This window comes from Strix aluco, chromosome 2 (genome assembly GCF_031877795.1).
Source record: "Strix aluco isolate bStrAlu1 chromosome 2, bStrAlu1.hap1, whole genome shotgun sequence".
Lineage (NCBI taxonomy): Eukaryota > Metazoa > Chordata > Aves > Strigiformes > Strigidae > Strix > Strix aluco.
This window is the reverse complement of record NC_133932.1, coordinates 39,366,573-39,391,329: the sequence shown is the minus strand read 5'-3', so window position 1 is coordinate 39,391,329 and position 24,757 is coordinate 39,366,573. Positions and strand designations below refer to the sequence as shown.

Here is a 24,757-nt window from a genome sequence, read left to right as displayed (position 1 = left end):
ATGGCAGAAATGGTAATTAAGGCCTCCCTTGGACTCACATGTTGAGCCACAAATTAATTAGATAATCAGGACCCAGCCATAACAGCGTGCTGGCTGCGTGCCTGGCTGCTGTGACTCAGCTGGTCTTCACAGGTGCTGCAGGCAGCCCGGCTGTCTGGGGGGCAGAGCCGTGGCCTTATGGCCTGAGATGAAGATGATGCTCTGCAGACCTGTTTGCCTCCTCTCTCTGTGCAGTGCATGTTGGCTCCAGCATCCTCCTGTCAGCAGCCCGAATTCCCTCCCCGGGGCAGTAGCTAGAGTTCATTCCCACATCCCCTCCCCTCCACGTGGCAGCAGGCCTTGTCCTTCTGCAGGCAGTCCTCTGCGTTTAGAAATGTAGAGGTATTTCTTCTTTGTGTCCCTGGTTTGGTTCTATCAAATTTCAAAATTATGTCTTTGTTCTCAATCTGAAGTTAAATGTGAAAGAAGGTCCAATATCATGCCCTTGAGAATTTCTACTACAGTGAAGTTAACGAGAGCATTACACTTGTTCTAATAGTAAAATGCACCACCATGGTAGTGTAGGAAGATAGGACAGGCTATGCTACAACAAGCAGGTTATTACCAACTTTCACCATCAACTGTAAGGAAGACACAAGTCTCCAACCATGACCCTACTGAGTTGCAAGGTCCCTTTATTCAACAAAGGCTGAATCAAGACACATTCATTCTGTGAACAAGCCAGAAAAGAAACTTTCAATTACCAAAATCATGTGTCTTTTCTCCATGTGGCTGATTTCCTTAGCACAGAAGGTTGGCTGATGAATTTCAGAGAGGGTTACACCAGAGGGGGTCACACCAAAGCTCCGTGTAACTTGTTTCTGCTATTGGTCAGTAGCAGATGCAGAGAATAAACTATAAAACCAGACCCCTCCTTTTCTTTGTAAATGCACCAGCAATACAGAGAAACCAGCACAGCAAATTACCGTGTTCACAGAGCACAGGTACCATCAAGGCCAGTGTGTTTAAGAGCCATTAATGAACTCGACCTTTGCAAACTTGCTTTACTCTTTTCTGGTTCCACTTCTACCTGCTCTGCTCCTATGGTTGTTTCTGATAATTTCATTTTGCCTTATTATTTGATGCTGAAAAGCAAAAAAGTGTTTCTCGGTCACCTTCTCCCGATCCCCCGGGATTTACAGCCCGCTTTCACCACTAGCCACCTGTCTCATTTCCAATCTGATGAATCCTCCTCTAATTAAGCTGTTTTACTGTAGAACTCGCTCTTTACCCCTGAGCACCTTTGCTGCCCTTCCCTGTTGTTCTGTTTCTATCAATTCTCTCTTTTCCTTTTAATACTCAGATACCAGAGTCGAGGTGTCCTCTGGTGCTTTGAGGCCCACTACCACCATACAAATATACTCAAATTATTGCTGGGTAGACTTATCTACAGTTTCTTCACTGCTAGGGTGAAAAACACTGCTCTTGACCAAATAATTAAATACAGAGCACCAAATTTTCTAGTGGAAGGAATGCTTCAATGTACATTAGACCAGGGGAAGACTTACTGGAGATGGTGGCCAGGTGATGGTTTACTATGTATGTGGTTCAGTACACTACTCGAAAAAGAGCAGTTTGATGCATCTGTAGAACTGGTTTCTGAAATGCTGCTGCAGGGATGCCCCATGCAGGCTGGCTGCTCTGCTTTCACACCCAAACAGGGAAGTCATTCCTTGTCTTCAGCAATTATTGCTCAGGTGCCTGCCTGCCTCCTTGTCCTCCTAGGTGACTGTGGGTCTCTATTTCTACAACACAGGAGCTCACCAAGACGTGCCTGCTCGTGAACGGCAGTTGTGTGGGAAGTCAGGAAAGCAAAGCTGACAGCGCGTGGATTCTTCCCAACTTGCCTAGTAAGTGCACATGGACAGCTGCAACGCCTGCCACCAAGTCTCCACACTCCTGTATGCCCTTGTAAGTAATTCTTTCATGCTGGTTATTTCAGAGTGCAGACAGCTTGCTATCTTTTTCTGAAGATGAAGTACTACTGTTACACCAGGATGGTCAAGTCAGTAGTTTGACAGTATGTTACATTAATGATGGTTTGTTTTCCAGGAGGCAAAACCCACCTACTATCTCCTCTCCAGGAAGAACTTTCTCACTCCCTTTAATCTTGTAGAAAGATGTGTCTGGCTCAACACTCAGCTATGTGTTTCCCAGCACACATTTGAAAGCGTCTGCTAGTTTGGGATATCTCATTTTAGAAGAATTAAGATGAACATATTTTAAAGGTAGATTTCAACCAGGCACTTCTACACTTCTGCAAAGTGGACTCCATGAGGTCTGGTGCACAGCAGAAGTGAAGCCACTCCCAGCTTCTAGGCACTCGAGGAGGTGCAGCAATGGCTCTCCTGGCTGTAGTGTAATGCATGCATACACCCCAAAGCTGTTGCACCCATCCGTTGTACAGCACAGGCAGTAGCAGCCATACATTCATGTGCAGTGGGTTTCCTCCCATGGTAAGATAAGCCTGCCAAAGTGCCCAGACTAGACTAGACGAGATGTGCTTTAATGGCCCGGCAAACCAGACCCAGACAAGCTATTAAAGATAAGGCTGTCCTATAAATGTCAAGGGAACTGCGGTCACATCCCTGCTGTGCTAAAGATGTAAAACATGAATTCAGCTCCAGCACGTGAGGAACTGGAGCCCGTGGAAGGTGCGGCACTGCTCTGTGTGGATGCCTGCCTGCCTGGGGGAGCTTTGTACAGCATGCCAGGCAGGACACGGCCAGAGCACAGCCACCAGGCTGTTGCTTCTGGGTCTGGCCGATGAAGGAGGCAGGAGTGGGCTCCACAGCCTCAGAGCTGACCCAGCAAACATGCATCCAGGCAGTCACCCAGTAAATTCCCTGTGCCTCAGGATAGGATCAGCTCTTTTTAGTCAAACTTTTTTTTTTTTCCTTAGTTACCATGCAGAGCAGGATAACATTCTTGGTTTTTAGTAATTTAGCATCAGGGTGACATGGGGCAGCAAGGCGGGGCTGATGCCAGGGCCCATCCCACCCCCCAGTCAGGAGATGGGCAGCTGGGGAGGTCACCAGGGCAGCCACAGTCCCAGGCATCGGGCACCTCCCTGGGGATGGGGTCTGGCTGAGGGGGCCCATGCGGTGTCGCTGCGGCAGGGACTGAAACATAACTCCTGTACAGCAGTGAGGAAAATACACTAGGACACGTCACACTGGAGGGGGGTGTTTGGTTTCTCTGCTCTGGGTAAAGCACAGGTGGCAGCCAGTGTAGCCAAAATCTCTGGACTTTCTGCGATTCCCATGTGAAAACTGATTGAGTTTTGGTGGTAGAAGCAGAGGATGGGTGTGAAGGGAGAAGACAAGATGTTATTTTAATTAAGAATATTAATTATTTAAATTTTTCCAAAGATACAGAGGTAGACTAGTTCTGATATCCCTTAAGCCAATTCTGACCCTCTAAACCCTCAGTAAGAATCACTTCATTTGCCAGGACTGTTTTTCTCCTGGACATCTTATGGAATAACATGCCATGAGTAAAAGCAGGGATCTTAGAGAAAAACCATCCTTGTCCACTGCAATTCTGAACTGATAATAGCAGCTGCAGAACTAGAGTGTCCCCACCACATCCTTTAGAAGGCATTTGCCAGAGATCCTTGTATCCCCAAAGATCTGCTGCCTTCAGGCACATGTACAGAGCTCATGCAGCTGGGGAAGGAAGCTGACCATGTTACTATTATTTTTGTAGTAAAATATGGCAGTGATGGGGAAAGGAATTTGATAGGAACTGCAGAAAACTTTATCCCAGAGTGAGAGAAAGGCTATTCTTTTTAGGGGGTGGTAGCTAATTGCAGTGCAAAAGAGCAGTGCAGTTTCTGGTTGCCACCTTTGCCCTCCTGCCAAGGCTCGCTCAGGGATGCAAGGCAGCACAGGTTGCCTTCCCCTTCCCTCTCCCCTCACCAGGCTCCATCACTGCAGACCCTGGAGCTGCACAGCACCTCATTATGCCACATCACCCCTTGCTGGGGTTCAAAGGGCACAGTAGCATCTTGTTTACCACAATTACTAGCTGAAGGTAAATAAATGGCCTTACTTTCTTCTCTTGAAGACTTCCAGCAATCTAGATGTGTAACGTAATATGCAGGTCACTCTCTTGAAAGCCAAGCTCTAGTTAAAAGCTGCCTGAAGGAGCTGGAGTCTCCTCGTGCCATGGGTCAGCTCCACTGAAATCCCTGAGCATTTTGGTGGCTTTTAGAGCAGATGGAAAATGGCTGCGGCTGTGGGTGAAGCTCATTTATTGAGTTATTGCCTCACATTTACCAGCACTCAATAGAGGTTGCAATGTGCGCAGTTACACTTTCCATGGAGGGAGAAGTAACAGCATGCATGTAATACTCCATCATTTCTGGGCTTGAGATGTAAGGAGGCTGGCTCCTTTTGGTAGTAAAGACCTGCACTAAACCACTACCCCCATACTCTTGCAAAGCAAAAAGTGTTTATATCATGCTTGCAAAACCTGGAAGGAGGTGTGTGTGTCTTTCAGTAAATCAGCATGTCAACCCTGCACCATATGGACTTTCTGTCAGCAGACAGCCATCTGCCCAGCTGTGATAGCAGACAAGGATAACCTGGGTTCAAGGTTCAAAGGATGATAGTAGGCGAGAGCTGTTCAAAGGAGACCTGAGCAGTGAGGGGGTGGGGCTTTGTCACCCCACTCAAGAGAGAGACGTGCTGGCTATCAACCAGGGGCAATACATTTGTGGCCCCAATAAACACAGCCCTCATCAGTCTTTTCCCTCCATCTTTTAAAAAGTGTAAGGACACAAGTTCACTGGCTGCGTAGCAAGATGAATTCAGCTGTGTGTTGTGCAAACAGGTCTTTTCCATTCTGATTGCAATTGCTGTGACATGGTTGTTGGCTTCTGTTGGAGTCTGACAGAGACTAGCAAAACTGGGAGGCTGGATTGCACTGATCCAAGAGCTTAGTTCAATTATTTGCAAAAAAAACCTCCAGAGTCCTCTGTGGCTTGGGACTTTCTGATGGCTTGGAGCCACTCTTGCAAGTCTGTGAGTCCTGGCCAGGCAAGCAAAAGAGATAGCTGAAAATGCGAAAAGCAGAGGTGGTTTTTGGTAGGACAGAGAAAAAAGGGGGAGCCTTGTATTGTGCACAGTCTTCCTGCTTTCTCACCCACTACATAAAATCCTGAAGCTTGTCAGCTCTTCTCACTTCATTGAGTTATAAGCCTGGCCCAAGGCCTTGCAGAACAGGACATTTCAGAAAAGCCCTGAAAATTAATTACCTTATTTTTTATGCAAAAGAATTAATAATTCTTTGTAAGAGTGATGGAAAACTGTAACTAGCTCCTGTTGCCATTAATTGTTGATGGGAACCTTTTCTCTTGGAGTTGGGGTGTCTCTCAGTGGCCTTGAAAAAGTTGCTGAAACCTCACTCAGATTTTATCTTGGTTCATGTTGCATAACAGTTGCTTTGATTTGACTTTTTTTTTCTCCTCTCTGCATTATTTCAGGCCAGAAGAAACAAAGATCTTGCCCAACATCCTGAAGAAAATTGGCTGCACCCCAATGGTCCGAATCAACAAGATTGGGAAGTCCTATGGGCTCAAGTGTGAGCTCCGTGAGTGTCCCCTTTCCACCCGGTTTTTCCGTGCCACGAGGTGAGGGTGAGGGGCGGTGTTGGAGGGGGGCTTCAGAAGAGGCTCTGTGGAGAGCAAGGACAGATGGGGAGGGCCAGATGTGGCACGTGTTGGGTACTCCTGCTTATTAAGTTATACTACAGTCATTTGTCAGACCAAACAGGATGGTTTCAAGCTGCAATGAGCAGGGGCCTAATGGTAGTGGAGGCAGCATTCCTAAATAACTGCAGCATAAGCCCAGAGCAGAGCTGGGCTGAATTTGAGGATGGGCAGATGACATCATGGCAACGGGCAGGGATGCTGCAGCGCCTGGGGTAGCATGTGCCCAAGAGAGACTGGCCAAACCTTCCCAAAACGTGGTGGCTGGGATGGGGCGATGGGCATGGCAGGACTCCTCCCGTAGCCTGCCCGGACAGAGGGAGCAGCTTGGGTTGCTGGGGACACACACCAGCACAGCCCCCGGCCACCAGGCATTGCTCCCACGCAGGGGGGGATCCGCTCTGCTGTGGCATCGCCTGGCTGTGCCACCTCCACTGGGTCAGCTGGAGCCGGGCCAGGCGCTGCTGTCTGCTGCATCATTGTCCCAGGGGCAGCGACAGCCTCTCTTGGGGACCTTCCCAAAAGGCAGCCCCAGACAGAGCAGCGGGGACTGCGGACGGCTGGGTTTGTCAGCAACATTCATGCCAGGCCCTGGTGCTAAAAGCCAGGCCAAGGCACTGGCTGCTGGGGCAGGTTTTCCAGCAGGACTCAAGTCCTCCCCTGAGGGGATGTTAGCGTAGCGCTGGTGCTGTCTCATATAAGGGTTATTTTTAGCCTGCTCGCCTACAGAAATAAGGATGATATGATTAGGCTGTCTCTGTGTATATGGACTTTTCAGTCTCCTTTCCTGTAATTTTTAACCCTATTTAATTAATTTCAGCCAAATTGGGCAGAAGGACAGTAAGATTCAGGCAGTAAAGTTCATGAGTGTGACATAGCTGGGTAGGAAGGAGACTTGGCAAGCACTCGTGCTCAATAGAAGGGCACAGCGGGACCTTGTGGTCCTGTGTGGCAACAGGGAATCCACCTGGCAGCCAGCCTCCATGGGCACACGGCCGCATGGAGCATGCTGTGCTCTTTGACCAGATTCCCCTCTCAGGATCTGGGATCCTCAGGCCCCTAACCCTGCAACATCCATGCTGCACTGCCTCTCGCTTCCCAGAATGAGGCCTCAGGGAATGTTAGGGGAAAGTGGACAGAGGTGGCAGAGGTGGGAGGACAGGTCTGCGGTGTCTGGTCCCCCTCTGAAGCAGTCTGTGCCTTGAAGGATGTCTTGCTGGGGGAAGAGCCTAACGGGTGTGGGAGGATTTGGTGCAAACAGCAGCGGGAAGGCCGGGGAGACCCTGTTTGCTGGGATGGTGTCTCCTCCCCTGGCACAGGAGGGGAAGGAGAGCAGGACAGGCAGAGTGGCTGCATGGTCCCCTCTGAGCTTCAGGTCAGCACAGAACCTTTTACCAAGCAAATATAAGAAATTGCAACAGTGCTGTGTCAAGGAAGCAGTTATGGTTGGACACAATTACCTTGTAATCTCCGTGCCTCCAGAAATCTCTGAGTAGCTGAAGTTTTGGCAGTTTGGCATTCTAAAATGCAATGATGAGCATAAGATTCTTTACCCCATTGTTGTGGCTGCTCAGGTATCGGGTTGATTTGTCAGCCTGAAGTAGCTGTCTCTGCTAGGATGAAGTGAATGATACCCTGAAAGTACCCATTTCTTCCTGTTGTCTGTAAAACAATGCTCAGTACCATCAGTTCAGATGTAGATGCTCATCAAAACCCTGGTGCAAAGAGTCCTGCCCTGAGCGTTAGCAGTGTGGAAGGCCCATTTAGGAACAGAGTTTGAGTGAGCCTTGGGAAGTCTCCGTTACTTGGATTTTGGTAGCTTGGCTAAGAAAGCATAATTTTGGATGACACCTGAAAGTGCCTTTTCTATTGTTTTTCTTTATGGCACCCCATTCAGGACTACAAATCATCCCTACAGAAGGGCACCTTTTTAGATACCTATTAATAACAAGCTGCCATGCCTCAGGAAAGACCATGAGACCTTGCTGTTAACCCTGGCAGTGCCTTGCTCAGAGAAAAGTCCTCAAGGCAGGGCAGCAAGGTGTATCGTACTGGTGTGGGGTCTTCCACCTAGCAATCACTCTATGTCCAGTTGATTTTAAACCCATCCTGGACTTACCAGGCCTTCTCATGCCTTCAGAGTGCTGCAGGTAGATGAAACATGAGGAAAGATGGACTATGGGTGGGTACACTTGTGGGTAATCCCATGACAAGCTGTGGCGCCCTGTAAGCAGATGGTGGTTGCGGTCCCCTGAGCAGGGGAGGAATGGGTGTCCTCAGATAACTGCAGCGAGGGCTAAGGGATCAAGGAACTGGTGCTCCCGGCTGAAGCTTGTCCCTGATGGAGCCTCCCTTTTCATTTCTAGTGGCAAAATGTGAGTACTTCAATGCAGGAGGCAGTGTGAAGGACCGCATCAGCCTGAGGATGGTGGAAGATGCAGAGAGAGCCGGGATTATAAAACCAGGAGATACACTGATTGAACCCACTTCAGGAAACACAGGTGGGAAGGGCAGGGATGCTCCCTCTGACAGGGTACCTGGGCAGGGTGGCATTTCCAAGGGGCTGCAGGAGGAGCAGGCATTTCAGGAGCTCTTGCACATGCCTGAAGCTCTGGCTCTGTCCTCCTCTCAGCTCCCCTCCCAGTGGCCATGGGCATCCTAGGGTGCTGAAGTGCCCTGTTGCTGAAATTCCCAAGGGCCTGTGAGGGTCCCATGAGGGTCCCGTGCCTGGACAGGCGTGCCTGGCAGGTTACCTTGTGGCAAGGCAAACAGCCTCAGGAGCTGGGGCAACCCCAGGTGTTGCTTCCCCGGCTGGGAAGCTCTTGAATATTCAGAGGTTCCCAGAAAGAGTTTCACTGACGGGCTGGAAGAGAAATCGTCTGGTTTTTTTCCTTACCACTGTCATCCTGCTCAGGCATTAGATTATGGTGGGGTATGAAGATGAAGGAGGAGAACAGAGGAGCCTCTCCCCTCTTTTGCAGCCTGCACAGGACCATCAGTGCAAGTTTCCATGTCCCTTTGCTGGTCCCTGCACCAGTGTTCCCACCACATGCGTGTGCACAGCATGCTTTCCTGCAAAACAGAGGCTGTCAAGGGCTCTGGACAGAATTGAGGCCATGTCCCTCGCTGCGCTCCCCACCTTCCTCTCACTAGCCATGCAGAATGGGGCTCATCTCTAGGAATTTTGCTCCTTACTGTCCTGTTGCTGCAGGTACCTCAAAGCCAGTCCCCCTCGCCCCGGCCCCCCCCAGACAAGGGGATGAGGGGACCTGTGTGCCCCCAGGGCTGTTCCCCAGGTGGCTGCACTGGCTCCCTGCCCATCAGGGGCAGTTGGGGCGTCACTGTGCTCCCTCCAGCCTCTTGCCAGGACATGCTGCTCCAACCTCACCTTCCTCCTCTAGCTAGGGAGCAGCTGGCTCCATCCATCACCCCCAGTGACATTGGAGCAGCAGTCCCCTTCACCTGCTCTCCTCAGGGTGACATGTGCGGCTTTGTGTGTGTGTGTGTCCGACTGAGAGCACTTGAGGGGGAGGGGAAGGCACTCCTGAAGCAAAATTACCTCTCTCCTGTGCTTCAGAAAACAAAGGAAGAGGCCTGACCCTTGGTGAGGGGAGGAAAGGGGTCCCTCTGTGCCATGCTAACAGACTCCTGGGAGCAAGAGGGATACTGCATCTCAGCTCGCCTGTTAGCACATCCCCCCGTGCTCTCTGGAACTCCTGGAACATCCCAAGAGGCTCGTGGAGGATGCCCTCACCTGTAGCTCATCCGTGGACTTTTCTAGGTTATATTCACTGGTGGGAGAGAGGAATGTAGGAAGAAAGCACGTCGGTCGGCCTTGCCAAATGCTGTTGTTAACCAATTCCCTTTCCTCCCCATCACCTAGGAATCGGGCTGGCACTGGTAGCTGCAGTGAAAGGTTACCGCTGCATCATTGTCTTGCCGGAGAAAATGAGCATGGAGAAGGTCAGAGCTTCTATTACCCCACAGCCGGGGAACATCTCCTTGCCTGTCTCTCTCTGCCTCTCCCTTTCTAGAGACAGAGTGCCCTCTCCTTTAAAGGCTAATGATCCTTGCTGCACACACTGACATAGCTTTGTAGTTATTCAGAAGATTTCCTCTTGATGAATAAAAAGCACACTGTGATGGCCTGGCTGATTATCTAGCATCAGCAGTGCAGCTTGGGTCATGTGTTAGACAAACATGGTGTGTGACTGCAGAGAAATGGAGCAATATCTGCTGTCTGTGAGGGCAAGGGCTGGATGGAGCAGAGGAGAGGCTGGTCCTGCTAACTTCCCCTCTGACATCTGGTGTGTCACTTGGTCTCTGTGTCTTTACTGTTTTCTTTAACCTGGAGATGCTTATGATTGTCTGAGCTGCTTTCTTGAGATGGTGGAAATCAAGTCACTTGCATGAGAGCTAATGATCAGGTAAAACTGCCATCCCAGAGGTGGCAGAAACTCTGCCTTGGGGATCCAAAAGTCTCACAAACTGTTCAGCTGAACTCATGCCAGTGAAGCCAGATCTGGACTCTGACATGGCTCAAAATTGAGCCCTTCTCCAAAGCACCACCCTCATTTTAACCTAAATCTCACTTAAGCTTAGTCTGAATCAGATGCCACCTCCAGCTGCCATGGGCTTCATCTCCAGGTGCTGCAACACTCACACATCCTTCTCTTTTGACCCCTTCTCCCCCTGACAGCCACATCTCCCAGTGGATTAATACCATAGGGCTGATTTGTAATTGCTCCTTCCCCATGCTTGATGAGAGGAGAGAAGGGACTTGGGGAAAACCAGCTTTAAGACCTCCTCCTTGCATGCAAGGGCTCAGATCACAGCACATAGGAGATGCTGCTCCCTACCCTGGTTCCCTCTGCCCCTTCCCCCAGGCACCAAGGAGCAGCATAGTGTTACCTACTGCTGCTGTGTCCCCAGCCTGCCCAGTGAGTAGGACAGGGCACGAGGCCAGGCTTGAATCCCTGTGCCAGCTTAAGGCAGGAGGCCCTGGGTGCCAGGAGGATGTCAGAGATAGTGTAACTGAGAATCGGACATTGTATCTTCAAATGCTAAATGTCTCCTGCATGCAAAGCTCCTCTGGCATCTGGCGCTGCCATGAGCCCGCAGGTTTGCATTACCATTGCTACGTGGGATCAGTTACGTTACATCTACTCTCTTCCCTCCCAAAGGTCGATATTCTGAAGGCACTGGGTGTTGAAATTGTGAGGACCCCGTGCACCCGCTTTGATGCCCCGGAGTCTAACATTCGTGTTGCCTGGAAGCTGAAAAATGAAATCCCAAATTCTCACATCCTTGACCAGGTAAACGCTGTTCCTCCACTGACTCTCTTTCCAAACATGGTTTATAGTGTGTGCTCCAAGCGTGCTGGTGTTTGGGGGCTTCATTCAAACTGGCAACGGAGGCAGATTTCGTCAGTGTTTTATGGTGTTTGAAACTTAATCGCTCCTCTGTAAAGCACGGGGTGACAGAAGCAAAATAAGGGACACTTCCAAACCTGTAATACTTCTGCCAAAGCCTGGATGTGGGCGAGGCTGTGTTTTCTTGCACAATTCAAAGACTCCTCAAATTGCTTCAGATTTAACTTTGACCTGAAAAAAAATTACTTTTTATGCCTGGCTAGCAGCCTCTGTTCTGCCTCAAAAATAAGCCTCATGTTGTAAAGGGCAAACACTGATAATTCACGGCAGCAGTTTCTGCAGCACTGTGGAGGAGGGCACTCCACTGTCTGACCCCGGTGCAGGAAGGCACCCCTATAGCGAGTAGGGAGCCCTGTAGTGCAGAAAAGTCAGGCAAGCTCTTTCTTTTTAAGAAAAAGGGAGCTCAGTGCCTGAATATGCTTTTCAGAAGCAGCCTGATCTATGGGTGTGAACATGGGGCTGCACACATTTCAGTGCTGTACCTGTGTACCCCTCTGGTAAATCCCTCTGTACAGGTAGGACAGCTACTCTGGCCCACAGTTCCCAGCCACCTAACTTGCTGCACTGTCAACCACAAATGCCCTTAAATGACAAAGCAGCTCTCAAAATTAGATATAGATATGATACTTGAAAACAGTTTTCTAATGCGGCTTTTGAGGAAAGATTTTTTTGTTGTTTCCTGAGCTTTTTAGGAGTATTGTGGGGCTGTGTTTTCAACTTTTTCAAGGCAACAGGAAAAGTTAAAATGTTTCTATCTAAGCAATAACTAAAATACCAAGGAGCTCTCTCCTGTCTGGCAGCTAGGGCTTTAACAAAACCACCAGATTCCACAAAACCTGGCAATGCAGCATATGGAACAGCTGCACCATCCCCACACCGAATAAGCACCAAGTGCCAGAGATTGAGTGTTTGTGGGCACGTTTAATCTTTCAGTGTGGACAAATTCCACGTGTCCTTGGAAATCTGTCACAAAGTGACAACCAGGAGGAATACCTGTGACCTGGCCTGGCCGGGTTGCAGTCCACCCCTTGCCAGGGAGAGGAGGGGGAAGTTGCATGCTTTGGGTAAAGCTTGGCAGGAGCTATTGCTAGTTTGGTATTTGACCTACGTTTCACACAGTAATTCATGCTGTTCTCTGTTGAAATAAACAGTACAGAAATCCAAGCAACCCCCTGGCTCATTACGACACCACAGCTGAGGAGATCCTGGAGCAGTGTGAAGGTACCATCTGCGCTGTTGTTTCTACGTGCTGAGGATGTGCAGAGGGCTATAGGCCCCTTTGAGAGGCTTATTTTACATCATTTATCGACCTAAATGTCTAGAAACAGCCAAAAAGTCACCCTTAATAATACTGACATGCAGAGTGTAGCAACTTCTCATAATCCACTCCAGATACACCTGAGCCTGCAGGGCTTTCCTGCTATGGCCTCCCATTTCAAAAGCCTGAGGGAGGAGACCAGAGGCTTAGCGAATTCAGGCTGTACCCAAGGAGGAAGAACCCGTCTCTCAGTGGCTAAAACATCTCTGTGAGCTGTCAGCTGGGAACACAAGATGTCCCAGGAGGCCTCGCTGGGGAATATAAATCCACCAGGGCATGGCAGGCTGCATCTGATCCTGCACACTCATTTGCAAATCAAAATAGAGAGAAACTTCACAGACTAATGACATTTGATATGATGGCTGTGGGAGGACTCTCCCAGTCCATGTCTGTGCAGATAGAAGTGAAATTTATTGCCAGTATTGGGAGCACTGCAAAATGTAAACAGGACTCAAGGATTTTAACTGGAGACCAGTTATCATAACAGTAAAGCAGTCGGGTAGCAACAGGAACAAGAGACTCCCAGCCTCCTCTCCACTACAACGTTTAGATTTGCTCTTACTGGCTGTCAGCAGTGCATTACAAGTCCCCTTTTCCCAATGCAGTTGCAGCATAAGGCTCTGAAGGCTTGACTCTGATTCTGCTCCTACCAGTCCTAAATCAGTATAATTCCAGGATGCCAGTGGGGCTACATCTGACCAACACGGGTGCCAGGGCAGAGCTCTGCCATCTCTCCACTGTGGGTGCTAACTCTAGCTGAAAAGTTGTGCCTGTTATTGATATGTGTTGCTATTCATGCGCGTGCTTTGCTTCCACATGGTGTGGTTTGAAAGGGCTGGAAGTGCTGAGATACTCCCTCCCCCTTAAGCCTGTAGATGCCAAAGACAGAGAAATCATGGAGACCAGCGGGAGATCTGGAGGTCACCTTCAGCCCCCTGCGCTGAGGCAGGATCAGCTGTGCTCAGATCCTGCAAGCTCATCTGAGCTTGTCCACAGGACCACGCTTTGGCCTCTAGCATGACCTCTGCCTATCCTTTCTGCAAATGGGGCTCTAGGAGCCAAGGGACGTGGGCTCTGCATCTGCGCAGGCCCCTGAATAAAGGGGAGACCATGCTGGAGGCCATGCTGAGTCCCTGCAAGCCTCCCTCTTTCTTGACCTGCAGGCAAGGTCCACATGGTGGTGATTGGGTCTGGTACAGGAGGTACCGTCACTGGCGTTGCCAGGAAGCTGAAGGAGAAGTGTCCAGAGTGCAAGGTAAACCGGGAGGCAGGGCTGCCCACAGGGAGCCATGGCCCCCCTGGGTGTTCCTGCTGTGCTTTTGATTGAGCCTAACCTTCACCTGAGCTAGCAGCTGTTGTCTCCACCTATTTGTTTTTTTCACAGAGAGCTTGGCTTTTGTTGGAAGCAATTTGGTGTTATGCTCAGCTTGACCTAGATCCATCTGAGTGCCTTAGAAGTCAAAGGCTCCACAGCCCCATTACTAATGCCACCCTGCCTGGTGCCCTGCCCTTTGCAGGACACTGTCAGACATCCACCGCAGAAGCGGCTGGCCCTGCTGACAGCATTACTGCTCCTGGTTAACCTGACTGGTGGCAGTTTCTGTTCTGGCGGTTCTGCGGGACATGCAGACTGTGCAAGTGCTTCTCATCTGCCATTGCAAAAGCCTCCGTGCTTCATGGTTGACACCAGTCATAGATGCTCATTCTGGAGAGCTTGTGCTTCAAGGCAGACTGGAGGCCTGACAGTTACTGCTTCTCAGGTGTAGCCAGTGTGTGAGCCATCCCTGCTCCACCAGAGGCAAACCAAGATGGTGTGGACCCAGCCACTGGAGGACCTGTGCATAAGATTACCTCACCGACTGCTTGAAGCTGCATGTGGAGCAGTGTCACCATCCTTTCTTAAGTTGTGTGCTGAGGAAGGCAACCTCGGCCCAGATGTAACGCTATAAGCAACCAGGGTGGTGCCACTGTCAGCCAGCACAACTAGATCCAGAAAGGATGTCTATAGCCGCAGCTTCCCACAGGTTTGAGCTAGCTGAATGGCTTTGCACTGGAGCAGAGTAAGGAGCACTCACGCTATCCTAAGGGTTGAGCTTTGGAAGTAGCAGGCTCTGCTAAAGGGGTGATGACAAACACCTTGAGAGTGCTAACATTTTAAACCACCAGTCACTTCTGTAGCAGCTGAACACTAGCTAGGATCTATTTAAAAAGTCAGTGAGAAACTACCCTTTTATCCTGGAAGCTATCCATGCTGCCAGTGGATAGGAATATTAATTAATATAATGGGAAGGAAAACGTTGCTGATAAGGGCGTGGGTAATTTTTCCTCTGAGTTTTGACTATTTCTGAGCTCCCTTTGTGGTTTAACAAAACTTTGTTCCCTCAAAGATAATTGGTGTAGATCCTGACGGGTCCATTGTCGCTCTGCCCAGTGAGATGAACAGAACGAACACCACAATCATTGAAGTGGAGGGCATTGGGCATGACTTCATCCCTACTGTCCTTGACAGATCAGTAAGTAGCCATGTGATGAGAGGCTTCTCTCTGATCTCTGGCTTTGCATCCAGCCTGTTCCCAAATTCAGAGGTAGCCAGCCAGCTCTGGCACCCAGCTGTGGCCCAGCCCTAAGGCTACTTGTGTACCTTCCTGGTGCAAAACGAGCTGTTGTGGGGGGACTGGGACCCCAGTATTAAAGCATCTCTCTGAGTAAATCTGATTATAATTGACCTACAAGGAGAAGGCAAATACAGGGGCAAACGAGGAATATGGCACAGTACCAGCCTCCTCAGCTCAGCCTCACCAATGTTCAGTGTGCCTCTCACTAGAGTCACACAGAAGAGGTCAGTGCTGAGGCTGCTCTTCATCACATTCATGTTTCCTGAGGCTTTGCTGCCGCAGGCACCTCACGCACATAGCAGAAACCTTGCACCATTTATGGGCTGGAAGACAAGATCCAAGCCATATAGGACAACAGGTCATGAGCCTCGTGCCGTTTCTTGTCAAGTTTCTTCTTGGTGTATCAGTTGCCACCAGGCACAGAGCTTTAAAGCCTTAATTCAAGCTGCCTGTGTTCCCTGGTCTCGATCTTAGAAAGGTCCCCCACAGCCTCAGACCCCAGATTCTTTCTGCTTTCAGTTTTGTGTTAACCACATCTCTGCTGTTGACACATGACTAGAACCGTGACCTGTAATAACTCAAAATTCTTTTTGTAGTTGGATCTAATTTTGCCTGCCAAAATCTTGACCATTAGTGTAGCCTAGCCTGTGACATCATGAATACCACTTCGTCTTCTGCATCCTGATTCTGGACCTGTCAGACATCCCTAACTCTCCAAGGAAAGGGTGCTGGCTGGAAAGACTAGAGTGGGTGCCAGCAAGCAAAGACACACCCACTGGACCAAGGATGCCCTGACAAATGCATTTGCTTTTGTGGAAAGCAGCTCAAAGCTTCCAGATGTTGTAGGCATCAGCACTTCAGCATGCCTCAGAGGGTCAGGACAGCCTGAAATAACTCTGCCAAGATCCAATCTTCTTGCTTTCTCTTCAGGTGGTTGATCAGTGGTATAAATGCAATGACAAAGACTCGTTCCTCATGTCTCGCAGGCTCATCAGAGAGGAGGGATTATTGTGTGGTAAGCACCAATGACAACAATTGCTTCTCTTAACAAACTTTCTGAACCTCATTCTCTTGGGACCAAAATGCTTCGGGGTAGGTGCTCTCTGCATTTTGTGTCTGCTAGGTTAGCAGAGCTGAATGGCCAAACCCTGAGCTTGTGTGTAGGTCACTGTAGACTTCAGAGGTGTGGCAGTGAGCCTGTAGTCTGGGATCTGACTCATCGGCCACAATAATTATAGAAGCAATAACTCTCCTCTTACGGGAGCACTTTTGTACATGGAACTGGATCTTTAGGCCTAACTCTGTGTGGTGTAGTATTACATGTGCTGAAGAGAGGATTAATGGGACTTGAGGCAGGACAGGTGGGCTAAAACTGTCGCTCCGCTAACAACTCTGTGAGGCTGTACTCTCTGTCGTTGAACAGTTGCCACGCTAGAGGTGCCAGGTTTGGACCAGGACAGTTTGAAAGTAAAGAAAGTGTAAGATGTTCTTACTGAGTATTTCTGCCTGTGCCAACAAGCTGTAAGTGATCCCACCAGCTTTCCAAAATGAACAGGTGCCCTCAGACAAACCCTGCTTGTACCCTAAGAGCCTCTACACAGCATCAGAGTTTTTCTGCCTTCCCTGCCACCGATCAGATAGCTATAGGTTTGCATCCAGGACCAGACAATATGTAGTCTTGTAGTTACAGCTGATAACAGTCCTGAGCACTCACATCAAGGGAGTTTTGAAAAAGATCAGGCCATTTGTAATGAAACACTTAAATGTTGATTTAACCTATCAGGCACAGAGTCACTGTGTTTCAACAGAAACCCCTTGCTGAACTCAACTATAATTTGTGAATAGCTTCATGTTTCCTGAACTGCATTTTTCAGGGCCTTTCCTCATTTGTTTGAAAAATGTGACCCAGTGCTAATTAACCTGCTGTAAAATACGTGCTGCCTTGAATGCAGTGTGTAATTGGCACACAGATAGTGGAATGTGTTTGACTTCCAGTAGTCAAACTATTGGTGGAAGAATTGCCTCTGTAAAGCAGGGACCTGCTTTCCCTACGTGCAGCAAACCACATGCATGCACACAGACACAGGGAGCATTTAAGTCTTCCCATCACGTTGGCCTGGTATTCCAAGCATGAATGTAATGTTTATGGTTTTTTCAGTCTTTACAATGCATTTCAAGCCAATCTTTGATAGCGAAATATGTGAGTCAGAAGCTCTAGATTTGGCATGATCTTCTCCTCACCCAAAGGAAGGGTGCAGCGTGGGCAGCAGTGGTACACATGTCCCCGTATTGAACCTTTCAGCCCTTGGCCTGCCCGTAGTCACTTCTTGTGAAGAAGTGGTTCATGAAGTTCATAAGGTGGCTCTTATGCTGCCTCTAAAGCCCATTGCCAAGAGACACCATATGAACATGTCCCTTCAGTCCCTACTTCTTCCTCATGATAAAGCCTCCAAGGCTGTGGGACCAATTGTCCTTCCACTCCCAGTGTCTTTAGCTGCCCTGGTGTACAAAGTGTCACCTCTGCTACTGCTTTGCCTGGGTGCCTCTGCGCTGTTAGCCAGGGCAGCACTGTGCCCCATGCACCAAGACTGTGGCCCTACATTCTGGGCAACCCCAATGCTTGTCTCTCTCTTCTTGGTACCTATCTAGGTGGCAGCTCAGGCAGTGCCATGTCTGTCGCCGTGCGGGCTGCCAAGGACCTGAAGGAAGGTCAGCGCTGTGTTGTCATCCTGCCTGACTCCGTCAGGAACTACATGTGAGTTTCTCACTTCCTCGCCTGCTTTCCAACATTGGGTTGGGAGCTCCCATAGCCTTCTCCCTCACTCTCTGCATATGGCCTGGGTTGGGGCCATGGGGCCCTTCACTGGCATGAACTTAGCACTGCTGAGCCCAGGTGGTGTGGGTTGCTGGAGAACCACCCCAGTAACTCTGACAGCATGGAACCCAGAGATGGCACTCTGCCTCGAGCAGTTCACAGGAAAAAAACATAAATAAAGAGCAGGGAGAAAGAACATACTACCGTGGCCAGCACCAGGGGCTGGGTGTTGGGACACTTGGGTTTTATTTCCTCTTGTTAGTGACTTACTGCACGGAGCAGAAATCAGTCAAGCTACAGTTTTTGAACTTGCATGCCTAATGTTAGGAAGGCAAATAGCTGGCATGCTTCTAAGAGTTACTGAGCACCCGCAGCTCCCGTTGACCTTAAAAGGGGCTAAGAGCAGCCAGCTGCAAAAATCATGGGAGCCCTGGGGCAGTGCTGTGGTCTAGTGCATGAAACAAAGCACGACTTCTTCTGGTAGGCTCACAGACTCTCTCTTTGTTGGTGATTTCTAGGTCCAAATTTTTGAATGATAAGTGGATGATAAAAAATGGTTTCCTAAATGACGTCCAGGAGCACAAGCCTTGGTAAGACAACTTCTGCCGGTATAAACTGTACTAAGGGAATCAGCTTCCTGAGTCTGGAAATTATTATCTTCAAAGGAAAGTATTATCTTTCAGTATTTAGAAAAAATGCAGTTAAGTCCAGATCCCTCTGGGGAGGCCGTAATGTCAGCTCCTCTCTTTTGAGTGGTTAGATATCCTAGTTCTCCAATCCAAGTATAAAGGAGCTGTTTCTGTCCTGAAGTTGCTGATCGGCTCCCACAAGGCAATCATTGTCCAGCTCACCTAAACCCTGCTCAGCAGAAAGGCTGAGGTGGACATCTAGCTCCACTCAAAACCTTCTCTCTCTACTCCACAGCTGATGTTCAAAGGAACAACAGGCCAGCAGGGAGATGGGTCCCTCCTGTAGCAAGCACCCTTTCAAATAGCTCTGGAAGTCTTTTCAGGCAGGAAACAGTAAATTTTCACTCTCCAGAGCTGCAGGCCAGAAAAGATGACCAACTCAGCTGTCTCTTGGACACCATGGGGAGAGAGTCCCCTCAAGGCAGGGAATCACAGACAAACTGCTGATGCCAGTTGATATGTGGCTGGGCAAATAAGGTTGTTCAGAAAATGCCTAGTCTCACTTTACAGACAGCAGGTATTATTCATGTCAACTGCTCCTTTGGGTTACTATAACCAAAGGTTATTGCAAACTATTTCCTAAAAACATAATACATTTCCAAGGCCTCTCATGCTTGGTTAGAATTGCTCTTGGCCCTTCCAGCCTCTAGCATTGCCCTGCCTTTTCTGCAAGGACCAAGGGCTGAGATGAGTTGGGAGTTGCCTGTGGTGTCCAGCAAAGAAGCGTAGCTTGTCCCTCCTAAGTCACAGGAGCATCTCTGTCAGGCTCTCTCCTGGAGAGCTGCAAATGCTGTGTTTTGAGGACCAAGGATACAAACCAATGAAATAAAACTGGTAGACTTCCCCAGCCACAAGCTTGAAGTGAAGCCCTCAGTAGCTTCCTTAGATTCAGGACAGCCTAGCCCCTTGCCAACTGCTGGCCTCTGCCCTGCCTCTGGAGTTGTATGAACACCAGCTGTAGGGAAATCTTGGCTTCCACAAGACCTGGCCGTGGTGGACTTGTAGCATTACTGCTTTGGGGATAAGAGTGGGGTGAGGTTTGCAGTCAGGCAGAACGTCTCTGCGTGGTTGGTGTCATCTCTACTGGCCTTGCCTCCCTCAGCAAGGCCCACAGCCACACAGCAGAGAGTAACAGCTTGGTGCGCCATTTGTCTTTCAACAGGTGGTGGAACATCAAGGTGCAGAAACTGAATCTCTCAGCCCCTCTCATTCTCCTCCCAGAAGTCAGCTGTCAAAAGGCAATTGAGATCCTCCAAGAGAAGGGATATGACCAAGCTCCTGTTGTTGCTGAATCAGGGTAACTATTTTCAGTCATCACAGAGGTGGCCATTCACATAGGAAAAGCAGCCATGATGAAGTTAAAGAAAAAGTCCCATTTATTGACCCAGTGACAGGGCTCTTGCATTGGATTCTATGATGCATATTTTTTAAGTATCATCTGCCTCCTTGTGAAGATGCATCAAGAAATTTCCCTGTAAATGATCTAGTTAAAGTCAAAGCCAAATCCAGTGCCCACCAGACTCAGCTGAGGTTGAATCAGTGCACAGGCAAGGGGAGGCCAGAGGAGAGGTGAAGGCTGGGTGGGAAACCCACACATATAAGCAACTGGAGAGCACACAAGTTTTCCTTCTCCCAGCTGCTAAGTCCTGGACTGCAATAGCAGACTTTAACTACTGTTAAACCAAGAGCTTGGTGAGGACAAGGATCTTCTTGTCCTGCTCAGATAAGGAGAAAGCTGGTGCCTCCCACTGATGGCAGCAGCAATTTAGTCACAAGGGGAACAGTTCAACCCCTACGTAAAACGTGTGCCTTACCTCAGGTCTGACCTTTTGTAAAACTCCCTGTTTCCTTACAGACTTATTTTGGGAATGGTGACCCTCAGCAACACCCTCGCCTCAGTTCTGGCTGGAAACGCACAGTTCTCAGACCCTGTTACGAAGGTCATCTATGATCAGTTCTCAAAGGTACTGCTAAGGCTGTGGCTGGTGTCAACCGCTGTCCAGAGACGGGGAGAGGGGGAGAGGTGCACCACCACCCTGAGGTCTGAGAGGAGCTGGGAGAAGAGGACAATGAAAAGACAGAGAGGTGAAGGTAGAGAGAGGTGGGGAGGGTGATGGTGACATCATGAAGATGAGAGTTAAGGACGGGCACCTGCAAAAATGCTGCTGAGCCGCTGGAGTTCAGACATGGCAGTTTTCACACCAGGATCAAAGTGTGTGAATATCCACCCCCAACCTTACATTGTCAGAAGACTTAATCCAGCTGGGGAATCAGCACCCTCTGAAATCAGAGCCCAGCCATCGCCAGGGGTCAGCACCCTGGGGCAACAGGCACAGGCTGCGGTGGGACACAGGGCAGGTCCTGTGGGTGTGCAGGGGAGGGATGCCTGGGTTGGCTGGCAGTGGTCCAGAGGTGGAGTGAGCTAAATGGATGGTGTTTTAGGGGAGCTGGAGCCATCACCTCATGCTGACCCATGGAGGCCCTTTGGGCTGTCGGGAGACGGTGCTGTATTTCAACTGCAGCAAAGCCAGGTTTACAGGTTGCTTGCATCCCCTCCCATCTCCCCAGAACAGTGCGGGTGGCTGAGGCGCACCTGATCCTGGTCCATCTGGGTGCCACCCTGCCTGCTCATGGCTACAGTCAGAGGCAGGAGTCAGGCTCCACACTACTGTCCTTTAAATGTGAAGCAAAATGTATAATGCCTCTTTTTGTCCCATTTAGATTGGCCTGGAGGACAGCCTCGGGAAGCTTTCCTCCATCCTGGAGAATGACCATTTTGCTATTGTTGTACACGAGCAAATGCAGTGTAGGTACCTATAGAAGCACTGTACAGGCTTTGCACGAATATTTGAGAAGGGAAAGGGAAATGCTCAAACCGAGTTTGGTAGGTATCAGCACAGCTGCTCCACATGTGCAGCCCCTGAGCCTTTGCAGGAAGGATTTCTGTCCCATGGCTCTGCAAAGCCCTGGAACTGCCAACTAGTCACCCATTTCCTGTCCTGACACCACAGGGATGAGGGAAGAGGGGGGAAGCCTTAAACACAGGAGCCTGGGACCAGCAAACTACTGGACAGATCCTGGCCATGGGAGCTGTGTTGTCCCCCCATGCTGGGGTGACGCTGAAGCGGCCGTCAGCTCCATCCCCTCCCCTCATCACATGGTTTCCCATGGAATCCCACTTTGGCGATGGGAAGGTATTCATTATGTGATTTCATCCAGTCCCCTCTGACAGCCAAGGTGGGCTGTAGGTAGCAGCTTGGGGTGCTGTGCCTTTGCTGCACAGCTGTAGGCTCAGGCTTCTAGTACTCCTTTAGTCTCTTGACCTTAAATTCAAATCACTGCCTTGCTGGTTGTGGGCAACAGAGGAAACAAGGGGGAAGTCAGGGGCCTCCATAGACTTAGCATCTCAAGGACAAGGGCAAAAGGAACGTTTGGGCACATTAGATAAATCTTAGGTGGAATTCAGGCATGTAAGTGCAAGGGAACAAACTACACAGTCTGCATCCCACTGCTTAAAGACCTGCCCACCCCTGGAGATGCAGTCAAGAGATGTCCTTATGCCTGTGGGCCCCAGAGGGTCTGGGTAAATTGATATGTTAAGTATGTTAAGGGACCTTGGGTGCTGGGTGCTATCAGACACCTACCCTGGAGATCCAGGGAAAGTCAAGAAAGCTGAACACAAATGTGTTGGACCGTGAGCAAGCCCTGTGGCAGGAGCACGTGAGTCTGGAGTCAGAGGGCACAATGCACATTGATGCGTGCATCCTGGGGCACCCGGACCATGTCTGGGTATAGGGTTGCTCTGTCAATTTGGAAGCACCATTAGCCTAGTCCAATAAAGCAGCTGTACCAGCAGCTTTGGTTTATTCTCAAGCCACTGTACAGCCACCCCCTCCTTGGTGAAGCAAACCGACTCAATAGAGTCATGTGCAGTAGGACCACATTAGCATGAGGGTTGCTGACACATCCATGGCAGCAGGGATCACACCTTGTCGCTCCCCTCACCAAAACAGGTATGTTGGCAGGTTCTGTTCTACAAATATGACCTAACACACCTTTCCAGTACAATTATACCATAAAACTTCTAGAAGTACAAATTTGGCCTTATCTCGAGGGAGTTGCTTTGTTTAAAATGTTAGCAATGTGAAAAGGCAGTCAGAAGACCCACATTTAGGTCTTCTAAATTAGGGCTGAAGGGTGTAATTATACTGATTTTACGGGATTGCACACTGAACATGCAAAGCACTGCTATGGTGAGCAGCATGCAATATTGCACTGTATTGACTGCCAGCAAAGGGTTGCCTGCTGAACTCGAGGCCTCTGAAACCCACCATGCACAAACATCCCAACACCTCTGCTTGTACCTCCGTGGCCTGCCGTCCTGACACCCCATCAGCTCTAAAGCTGGCTTGCAAGTCTAGCCATTTTCCCACAAAACGTTGCAAACAAAATTCTGTCATTTAAAACTGCCTTTGATGCACATTTCCCGTTCTCTTACCAAAAATAATGCTAGGCAGAATTTCCTTTCTCAGCTGTGTTGTCATAAAATAATGAAAATCCATTCTGTATCACATTTCAATATAAATTAAATGGTATCTGCAAATGAAATGGTACCAATCAAAAAATGTCAGCCAACTGTATGCAGTGCCTCCTGCCCTGGTTTTCAAACAACACTCGTTTTCTTTTCCAGAGCTGCATTTTAATGCCGTCACAGTTACCCCCTTATTTATTACTTTCTTCCCACCACCTTCAGAGCTTGCACTGTATCTCGTGTTTGGACTCTGGTGGCCAGTTTTATTTTTATTTAAGGAAACATTTATCAGACAGTTAAAGGAATTGTTGCAATGCTGTTTTATTAATGGTGGTGTAGGACGTTATGAGAACAGAGCAGAAAGTGTCTCACTGCTGCTCTTAAAGAGTCTCATTAGTTTGGCCTGAAAAGCTTTGTGGTGATAGAAGCAGGACTGGAACAGAGGTTGGGTAAGAACAACTGGGAAATTAAGATTCCTGCTCTGGTAAAGAGTGCATTATTTGCAGCTAAAACCTCCCTGATGTGATCCCAATAACCCAACCAAGGCTGCATTAGTCATTTCTGTTGAGGCAGAGCAGAGACAGCTGCTGTCCCCATTAAGGTTTTCTCTTAAGAAACAAATACCGTCCTCTGCACAGCTGGGGGTGTGTGTGTGTGGGTGTGTGTGTGTGTCTTCTTTCCCCCCCCCCCCACTAAACTAGCATTTTCTGTGCTTACAGTCAATGGAAATGGCAGTTCCTTCATGAAGCAGATGGTATTTGGTGTGGTCACAGCGGTGGACCTCCTCACCTTTGTCAGCAGAAACGACAAGAAGTAGCACAGCGGCGTGGCTGCGCCCAGCTCCACTCCTCCGGCAGGGCCAGCTGCGCCCTCCAAGCCTGAACCACCCAGCGGAGGGTGCCTTCTGGTCTAATCCAGCTCATAGTTTCTCAAAATAACTAGGGGAAAATTGTAATGTAATAACCATTTGTCTGCTAAATGCCACCCAGAATATCACTAAAGAGACGATAACTAAAGAAATTGTGTTTAATAGCCATGTGTGGTTACGTGGAGCTACCCAGGGCTGGAGAGGTAACGGGGGGGAGGGCTGGGAAGGGGATGGTTGCTATGGCCCAGATTTTAGCAGGTGTGGGGTTTGGCGTGTTTGCCAGCAGGAGCTACCTATGCACTGCTGGTGTTGTAGCTGCCGCGAGCTGTCCTGGTCCCATCAGTGCTGGAGCCTGTCTCTACCATGAGAAGCTCCAGCTTTCTTGAGGGCTGGGGGCAAGCCATGTCATGGCTGCTCCTGCTCCTCTCCACCTTCAGGCACTCCCCCAGAGAGCTTTCTTCTCACCGCCTGCTCTGTCTGGGGGCCAAGGAGGCAGCTGCTTCCTCCCCTCCCCAGGTGCGAGTGGGAGAGGCAGAGCCCTGGAGGAGCAATGAGGACGGGAGCAGGTGGGACATGGGACATGGCACCCTGGCATGCGAAAGGGGGGGAGCTGGGCAGGCATGGACAGGAGGGACGGGAAGGGACAGGCGAGGGCTGTGATGGGCAGGGGGGATGAGGTGCTGGGCAGGTGGGGAACGATCACTCCTGTAGCGGCAGCTGGCCTTTGGAAGGCACCT

At 49.5% G+C, this 24,757-nt stretch overlaps 1 protein-coding gene across 1 annotated transcript; it reads left to right on the top strand.

Annotated features, from left to right (window-relative positions):
* On the top strand, window positions 1-24,185 carry LOC141920170 (cystathionine beta-synthase-like). Its single transcript, XM_074816872.1, has 16 exons — window positions 1-12; window positions 1,796-1,950; window positions 5,528-5,634; window positions 8,119-8,253; window positions 9,636-9,715; window positions 10,936-11,067; window positions 12,336-12,405; window positions 13,666-13,757; window positions 14,890-15,015; window positions 16,048-16,132; window positions 17,767-17,872; window positions 18,451-18,522; window positions 19,784-19,918; window positions 20,477-20,585; window positions 21,343-21,427; window positions 23,872-24,185. Exons 1-16 carry the CDS (start codon window positions 1-3, stop codon window positions 23,967-23,969), a joined length of 1,599 nt encoding a protein of 532 aa, XP_074672973.1. The 3' UTR covers window positions 23,970-24,185.
* Window positions 24,186-24,757: the final 572 nt, after the last annotated feature.